This window comes from Urocitellus parryii, chromosome 7, assembly GCF_045843805.1.
Source record: "Urocitellus parryii isolate mUroPar1 chromosome 7, mUroPar1.hap1, whole genome shotgun sequence".
In the NCBI taxonomy this organism is placed as follows: Eukaryota; Metazoa; Chordata; class Mammalia; order Rodentia; family Sciuridae; genus Urocitellus; species Urocitellus parryii.
Window position 1 is genome coordinate 127,727,783 of NC_135537.1, and position 9,174 is coordinate 127,736,956.

The 9,174-nt window shown below is 48.2% G+C and overlaps 1 protein-coding gene across 1 annotated transcript; it reads left to right on the top strand.

Moving 5' to 3' along the window:
• The first annotated feature begins 249 nt into the window (after positions 1-249).
• Rcvrn (recoverin) lies at positions 250-7,821 on the top strand. Its single transcript, XM_026390674.2, has 3 exons — positions 250-630; positions 5,247-5,358; positions 7,706-7,821. The coding sequence occupies exons 1-3, from the start codon at positions 250-252 to the stop codon at positions 7,819-7,821; spliced, it is 609 nt and encodes a 202-aa protein (XP_026246459.1).
• The last annotated feature ends 1,353 nt before the right edge of the window (positions 7,822-9,174 follow it).

Sequence of the window (9,174 nt, forward strand, 5' to 3'; positions counted from 1 at the left end):
CTTTCAGGAGGCTAAGATGAATGGTTGGCCTGCTCTCAGCTCTTTTAATCTCAGGATGGTTTGGAAAGCCACTGTCCCCACCCCCAGTCTTGGGTCCCCTCCTCCTTCCTCCAAGGACTGGGAAGAACTCCTAATCCTCCTAATCCGCCAGCATCTCAGTCTCCATCTCCTAGTGCACAGAGCCGGGACAGCCAGGAGGACAGGCACGTCCCACCCACCTGCCCAGCCGGCGCCCACTCTCCCTCACCCATGGGGAACAGCAAGAGCGGGGCCCTGTCCAAGGAGATCCTGGAGGATCTGCAGCTGAACACCAAGTTCACAGAGGAGGAGCTGTGTGCCTGGTACCAGTCCTTCCTGAAGGAGTGCCCCAGCGGCCGCATCTCCAGGAAGGAGTTCGAGAGCATCTATGGCAAATTCTTCCCCGACGCCGACCCCAAGGCCTATGCCCAGCACGTGTTCCGCAGCTTCGACACCAACAGCGACGGGACCCTGGACTTCAAGGAGTACGTGGTCGCCTTGCACATGACCACTGGGGGCAAGCCCACGCAGAAGCTGGAATGGGCCTTCTCCCTCTACGACGTGGACGGCAATGGGACCATCAGCAAGAGCGAAGTGCTGGAGATTGTCATGGTCGGTCTCTCCCCTTCCCATGGTGACCGAGTCCCTGTCACAGCTACTGCTGCTGCAGCTGGGGGGGGAGTCCGATCGGGGAGCAAGGGATCCAGGCCAGTCGTTGCGAGAGCAGGGAGGGAAGGGTCTCCACCAGGCTGATGGGAATAGAGGGCCGGGCACTTTCCCACAACTTCAGTTTTCTTTCTAGAAAAATCTGAGCGCTTCCAAGCATTCAAGTTGGAATTCTCCCACACCCCTCCTCCCCTCCAGTATTCCTTCCCATTTTCCTCCCCTCCTTCTTTCCTCTCCTCTTCCTTTTTCTTCTTTCCTCCCTCCATCCCTCTTTCTTCCCCCACCTCCCCTTTCTTCATTAAATCTCATTAAAAAATGTCAGCAGTGCACATTCAGATTCTACTAAGTATCAGATTTAAGCACACACCATGTTTCAAATATGAAGTAAAAACGGGTCCCAGTTGGGGCGTTTGAAATCTGGACCCTGCTCCTAGTGTTTGTCCTCCCACCCACCAGAGCCTCTACAGCCCTGAGCCTCAGCTTCTGGCCTGTCCCCTGTTCTAGACTTACTGGCAGTAAGTACCCTGGGTTGCTCATAGGCTCCTGCCCTCCTCAGATTTCTCAGCATGAATTCCCCTCTGTCCATATCGCCCTAGATCAAATCATGTGCTGTGGATATTATAGGTGTCTTGAAAATATGTTTTTTTTAATCTAATGTATAAGTAATCCATGAAAGTTAGAAACATATGCAAAAGAAAGTTAAAATTGCTTCTAATCCCAACATCCAGAGAAAACTGCTGTTTAACAGATCACTCTATGCCTTCCCAGTCTTTTATCTATATCATTTTAGTCTATTTGAGAACTGTAACATAATCACATATGGTTCTTACCACACGTTTTTCTTTTATCATGAGCATTTTATCTATCACTACACAGTCTTCAAAAACATTTTTTTTTACATTCATCTTAGCGTCCTTCTTTTCTTTTTGACTTATTTTTTAATTGGTGCATTCCAGTTCTGCATAAAAAGTGGAATTCGTTGTGACGTGTTCAGAGATGCACACGGCATAGTCTGGTTAATTTCCTTCTGCTCTTCCTCCCTTTCCCCATCCCTCCTCTCACCCTTTCTTCTCCTTCCTCTTACCCCACTGTTCTCCCTTCCGTTTTCATAAGGCGCCACACCCATACTTCATGATTTCTAATTTCTCTCTGAAGAGAAAACATTCAACCCTTGACTCTCTGAGTCCATCTTGTTTCACTCAGCTCAGTGTTCTCCTGTTCTGTCCCCTTTACCAGCAAATGACATGATTTCATTCTTCTTCATGACTGAGTAAAACTCCATTGTGTGTGTGTACCACACTTTCTTTCTCCATTTGTCTGTTGATAGACACCTAAGCTGGTTCCTTAACTGGGCTGTTGTAGAGTTATACTGCTATAAACATTGGTATGCATGCATTATTATGATATGCTGATTTTAATTCTTTCAAAAACATTTTAAAAATTATTTTTCGTTGTGGATGGACACAATACCTTTATTTATGTATTTATTTATTTACTTACTTATTTATTTATGGTGCTGAGGGTCGAATCCAGTGCCTCACACAGGTGAAGTGCTCCACCACTAAGCCCCAACCCTCCAGCCCTCAAAAACATTTTTTAACTGCTGTTGACAATTCCACTTTCTGGTAATGTTTTGAGGTTGTTTAAACATTTCCTATATTTTTGAACATTAAAGTGTTTCATTTTTTCCTATGATATCAGTTATAGTTCCCTTCCTTTACTATATTTTTACTTATTCTTTTTTAGTCCCCTACTCCATTCACTTACTATATTTCACTACATAATTGTCCCAGGTTTTATGTCTAAATTTTTTGCAAAAAAAAAAAAAAAAGTGGGGTGTGACTATTATATGAATTCCTTTTTTAAAAAATGTACCAGTATTACTTTAAAATCATTTATTACTAAACTCTCTTTGGTGCAAGATGAAGATGCCCAGAATATTTATGTGTGTGTGTGTGTGTGTGTGTGTGTGTGTGTGTGTGTGTGTGTTAATGTGGTGGTCATGATTATGTGGTGAAATATGGTGCTTTGTTTTTCTAATTCCATTCCTGTGAGGAGGGAGAATATTTTTCATACTTGATATCGTTTTTTGTGTGTGTGCATTTGTAATCAGGCTTTTATTTGCAGAATTTTTTCACCCTTATTAGGAGAAACCATAAATAAAATAGCAAAGCATGCAGCTTTTATTTATGGTCGCCCTCTGAGCTCAGCTTAGGTCTCCTGCTAAGGGCAGACGTGCGGCAACTGCACTGTCAGATGAGCAAGCTCCTCTGGGTTGGCCGAGTGGTCTCTGGATGGTGTGGGATGAGGACCAAGTCTCCAGAGACACCTAAACGAAGAGGCCTGGAGGTTGGTGCTCCATGAGGAAAAGGGGTGAGGAGGAGAGTGAAGGGAGAAAGGGGAAAAAAAAGGGAGAGAGAGAAGAAGATGGTGTCAAAGACTGAGGCTTTGCACATGGCACAAGGCCCTCCGCTTCACCAGATCCCCAGATCAGGGTCACAGTTCTGGTCTGAGAGTAATAAGTTCTAGCCCCAGCTCTGATAACAGCCAGCTAAGTGGCCACCAGAAAACCATGTAAACTCCCAGGGTGAGGATCTAATGCTTTCTGTGGTCTTTCCCAGGGTTCCTTAGGGGCTATCTGTCTCCCCCTGCCCATGTGTGTGGGGGGCAGAGTGGCCAGTGGGTCACTCCTTCACACTTGCTCATGGGGTCTGTGGCTCAGGACAGACTGGCTTATCCTGGGAGCTACCTGTATTTCTGTCCACTTTGGGGACTCTGAAGCCCACCCTCAGCTACTGGGGTTCATTTCCTTGATACTCTTTTTTTTTTTTTAGCCACAGGAAGCTGAAAAAATACTTCTCAAAGCTGTTCCATATTCCAGGCTGATTTCATGGGCAATGCTGCCCCCACCTGACCTGCTCTAGGTGATCTCAGGAAGGCTCTGGGGAGCCTGAGACCCTGAGCCTGCCCGACTGCCCAAGGACCTTGGTGTCCACTCTGGGTGTCACCGAGCTAGTAGAATCCTAGAAACCTGGAGCAGAAAGCACAAGGTCACTTGTCCCTTTACCTCGTCCCATAGTCTCAAGGCCCTTGCTGCTTTGCTCTTTGCTGAGCACCTGGTACCTTGATTAGAGAAGAGGATTAACAAGGTGAGGCAGATCCTTTAGCCCAGAGCTGAGCCTTTCTCTGTACCCCTCTCTGAGGGCGAGAATAAGTGAGGGGCTTCCTGTGCCTTGGGAAGACCTTTGTAAAGGTCATCCCTTCCCCTTCCCCAGCCTCACCTGCCTGTGCTCTCCAGCAACAGGGAAATGAGAAGACTCTGAAGTCACACAAAGTTTGCAAGTTCTAGAACTAAATCGCCTGGGTTAGAATCTCTGCACTCTGGGGAGACTTTGGACAAGTGGTCTCAGTTTCTTCATCTGTAAAATGAGGCCAATAATACCTAATTTGTAAGGCTGCTGTGAGGGCTAGGTGTGAAAATGCTCAGAACAGTGGCACATAAGTGTTCAACCAGTGTTAGCCATTATTACCATAAGCCAATCCTGCTGGACTCGGAGGAAGCCATCTAAAACCTGTTGGCTGTGGGGTCTGTGGTAGTGGCTCCCAAACTCCAACTTAGTGGTCCTGTGGGATTATCGCTGCAAAGTTTTTATTTCTCATTTGCATTTTTTAACAAAATGAAACTATTGTGGCTATATGACTAGAAAATTCAAACAGAAAGATACAAAACAAGAAGTAAAAGTCTTTTTCACCCCTTCCCCTTATTTCCTATCCCTTAGGAGAATCTCAAACAATGCAGAAGACCCCCACCCTTCCCCAGGAACTTTGCTTCAATAGGACCTATGCATCTGTGCTGCAATCACTGCCTTACAGCCAGTGCCCCAGGCTGCTTGGCACTGAGAAAGGGACATTGTGGTGGAGGTGGCTCAAGGTCCCTAATGTGTTCTCCACCATGGCCATACCAATCTACATTCCCACCGACAATGTGCAGGGGTTCCCATTTCTCCACCCTTGCTAACACTTATTACTTCTTATCTTTTTTATGGTGTCCATCCTAACAGATAGGAAGTGACAGCTCACTGTGGTTTGGATATGAAGTTCCAAAATGATTAATGATGTTCAACATCTTTTTGTAAACCTTTGGCCATTCAATATGTCTTTTTTGGAGAAACGTCTATGTGGGTTCTTTGTCATTTTTTAAATGGAGTTAACTTGTTCTCTTGCTCTTGAGTTGTTGGGGCTCCTTGTATATCTGGGATATTAATCTCTTATCAGATATATGGTTTGCAGATAATTTCTCCTGTTCCATAGGTTACCTTTCCATTTTGTTCTTGGGTCCCTCTGCCGTGCACAAGTTTTTTAAGCTTGATGTGATCCCACTTGTTCAAACATCATCTTTAAGACCAGGGAGCTTTTCTCTTATGTTCCCTTTTAGGATTTATAGTTAATGGTTTAGTCCATTTTGAGTCGATTTGTGCACATGATGTAAGGCATGGGTGTTCCTAGGGTTCCCAGTCCCTGAGGGCTTTCCTAACAAGTTTTTTTCTCTCCGTCTGGTACAGGCAATTTTCAAAATGATCAGTCCTGAGGATGTAAAGCTCCTTCCAGATGATGAGAACACACCAGAAAAGCGGGCTGAGAAGATCTGGGCGTACTTTGGAAAGAAAGATGATGGTGAATCCCTTTTTTCTTCATTGCATTTGATTTTACAGTCTCAGGCTTTTTCGGGGAGACCCCAAGGAGACCCTCTCCTCTGAGTCACAGCACCCAGGGGGATGCTCATGTTACCACACATGCACCCAGAGCTGTCTGCAGGCGTCTGAGGCAGGGGGGATGGCTAGAGGGCTCAGCAGGGACCAGTTATGCTGCCACCCCAGAGCTGATTTGCCACTTGGGGTTCCCTGGGGGAGAAGGAAAGTCCTAAAACACAGAGCACTGTTGAAGAATAATGTTTTTTGTTAATAACAAAGTTAACCTACATTTAAGGAAGAGTAACGCGTGAAGGCGGTAAGCTCATTAGCCGTTGGTATACAAATGGCCGGTTTCTCATTAAATGGAGTCTGTTTTCAGACACCTCAGTTTACTTGTTTTTAAAAAGGCTTTCTGCAGAGTTAGAACAAGGGCAAACCATAGCGCAGCCTCGCCCTCAATTAGCCTCAAGTGCCCAAGTCAGTGGAATCTACATTGATCTGAGTTTACTCTGGTAGGTTAGTTTGGATGGTTCAAAAAGCACCACTAACATAGGGTTAGATTGCAGTTAGACTGTCTGGGATGTATTGGGAGGAAGGCCACTGAGGAACAGTGTCCGGAGGAGGCTGGCTGGGCAAGCTGCCAGACTGTCCTGCAGATCTGACCCCTGTCAGGGGGAGAGGAGAAGAAGGAAGGGTGGGTGAGTCTAGTCCTCAACAGCAGGAAGATGTTGTCACAGCCAATGGGACATCCCCAGTGGGCTGTCCTGGTGCCCCTTCCCTGTTCAGTGTTTGACGGGAAGCAGTCCGTGGAAAGTGTGTTGAAGGCAGTGATGGATTCTAGAACTTGGTAACCAGGGCTTTTTGTCCAGGATGCTCATGGCTTTGACTGGAAGAGTTGGTGTCCTGTGAGGGCTGCAAACCACAGGGGTCAGGCACCCATCTCAGGCGCCCACTCGGGGCTCACAGGACCTGAATGTGAGCACTTCCTTAGATTCCATTCCCAGACACATCCCTTACCTCACCCCAGTCCAGCCCTAATGGCACCTCGTCTCCCAGCACCTTTAACCCCCCTGTGTTTAAAACTGACCCAACTGAGCATGGCAGAAGCAGGTGCTGTTGCTCCTGTTGGGCCAGGTGGGTGCGTTTTCCCGTGGCCCATCTGGAGACGACTCGTCACTACAGTGTCAGACTCTGATGGTGGGAGTTTGGGCTGCCGTGGGCAGTTGGGATTATAAACCCAAATATCACCATCCAGACTCAAGCAGGCTACCATCCTGGATCCTAACCCAAAAGGGATTAAGGCTGCCCCCCCCAAGGCCCAGGAATTTAGCCAATGGAAACAGAATTCAGTCTATGAACACTTCGTTGAGCACCTACTATGTGCTACGCACTATGAGCATTCAACCAGGAGTAGAAAGGAACATCTGTCTCATTGTTCAGTTATTTCTGCATGAGACTGTCTTTCCCGCCAGACTAGAACCTTCCTCAGGAGGGACTTTAGCTATCTTCTGTGCCATACCCCACCTTCTGCCTCCTGCAATGACCCCAACTCCAAGCACAGGAGCATCTGGTACGTAATAAAGAGAAGGAGCTCAGTACCATGCATGTAGCTGAGTCCAACTAAATTCAGTAGGTATCTAGTAAAAGCACTGGGAAGCTGGGCCAGGCTGGGGGAGCAAGGTTCACCTGCAGTTCTGATCCCAAACGAGGAGGTAAATCAGGCTGGGGGACATGGGGCTGGATGCATGGGAAGGATTCTCAGCCAGGACTCATGGGACAGCCTGTGCACCATGAGAACCAATGAGACCCTCCACAAGCCAGCCTTTCCCTGGCATGTCATGGTCCCTTCGACTCTCACTCCCTGCTCCCTGAGGAAGTGGTTCCTCTACCAAGACCCTGGGCCTGCCCCCCCATGTCATTTGGCTTTGCTCAGCTCTGTAGATGTTCTTCCAGAATTTGAGGCATGAGACTTGGGGCAATATTGAACATACACCAATTAACAGTAATAGTTATTATTAATAATTATCTAAATATGTAATAGCCAGCAAGGCAGGGGTACAGGCCTCTCAGAAGAGACACATAGCACAAGAATGGTATCTTGGGGTCTTGTGCAGTGCCAGACACTGATCTTGTTTCTGGTTCATAGTGAAGTCTGAGGATCTTGGGGAGGAGTTGGGTATCTGGGGTGGGGTTGGGGGGATCCTTGGAAACATTGAGTATTCAGTATGTTCACAACAAATACACACCGACTAGGCATGCTGGCTGGATGTCAGCCTCTTTGCAGCTTGAGACAGCCAGTCCTGACTGATACTTTCCACCCCCATGAACAGATAAACTTACAGAGCAAGAGTTCATCGAGGGAACCATGGCCAACAAGGATATTCTGCGACTGATCCAGTACGAGCCTCAAAAAGTGAAGGAAAAGATAAAGGAGAAGAAACCCTGATGCCAACTGCTACGCTCTTCTCACCCACTTCAACGCCTGCAGGTGCACACACACACACACACACACACACACACACACACGCATGCCCAGGGCCAAGAGAGAGGCCTCTGAACCCCAGCACAGCACCCTACAAACCAAAGCATCTTTAGCAACCCACCAGTTAATTCTTCCTCCTGTTTCTGATATCCTTCCCATCACACTCCACTCCCCACCACCTCCCCTCCAGTCTGTGGCCCTATGATAATCCCAGGATTAGGCCACAGGAGTCCTAAGCCGCAGCCTCACAGCCTCACGTAAGCTCCTTTGTGGCTTGCTGAATAAGCAGGTTCAATAAATGCAAGAGGAGCTGAGCACCCAGCTGTCTGGTCTTTCTTGAGAGGGAAAAGGAAATGATTTCTGTCAGCTCGACCGTCGCTGTTCCACTCTCCCAGAATGTGCCGTCCAAAGGGGATGATGAACCTCGAAGATGCCAGGAACAGAGGCCAAGGTTACCATGGAGACACTCAGAGAGAGCACTAGGGGAGGACCCGGGATGACAGGCCCTGTGAACTGGGGTGGGGATGGGCTGGAGGTAGGGGAAGCTTGTTCCTCTCGGGGCGGGAATGGACATCTTTAGTCCCAGGACTATGAGCGGGCTGGGGTGTGGGGAGCTGGAAGGGGGAGGAGAGGGAGGGAGGGAGAATTGGGAGTGGAGCTGGAAAGGTAGAAGGGCCAGACTTGGGAAGGTCCCCTCCAGCCTTTGGCAGGCACCGCGCATCCCAGCGGATGGAGTGGTAGCATTGTGGAATTCAAAGTCAGAGGGACTGACATTGGCAACAGCAGCCCTTAGCAGGGTAGACGTTAAGGCAAGAAGGACAAGACTGGGGACAGCAAAGATGGCAATGATACTTTTGGAATCAACCAGTGGCTGGGACCCAAGGGAGGCCTTCAGATGCAGAGGACAGGATTCTCAGGAACACATATAGGAGAGAGCATCCTCCTGACGGGCTGCAGTGCAGGAGGAGGAGAGAGCAGGGATGGCAACCAGGTTGTGACTTGGGACTGCGTAAATAGTGATGCCACCTGCTGAGATGGGTCATGGGGAGAGTTGCGTATTTCACAGGATAATGAGAAATTCAACTCTGTTTGGTGCATGGGGAAGGCTGAGCCTTGGACATCCTTGAGGCCTCCATTTCAGAGGCCAGGAAAGGGAGGCCTGGTGAGAGGAAGCAGCTTGCCCAAGTTCAGCCAGCTGAGCAGTAGAGGCCAGGCCAGGGCTACCCACCAGCCCACATTTCTCCGTCGAGCTCCAGGTCCTGGGACACAGAGGAACTCCGTGAGTGGATTCTCCAAGATCACCGGATTCATTGTTTT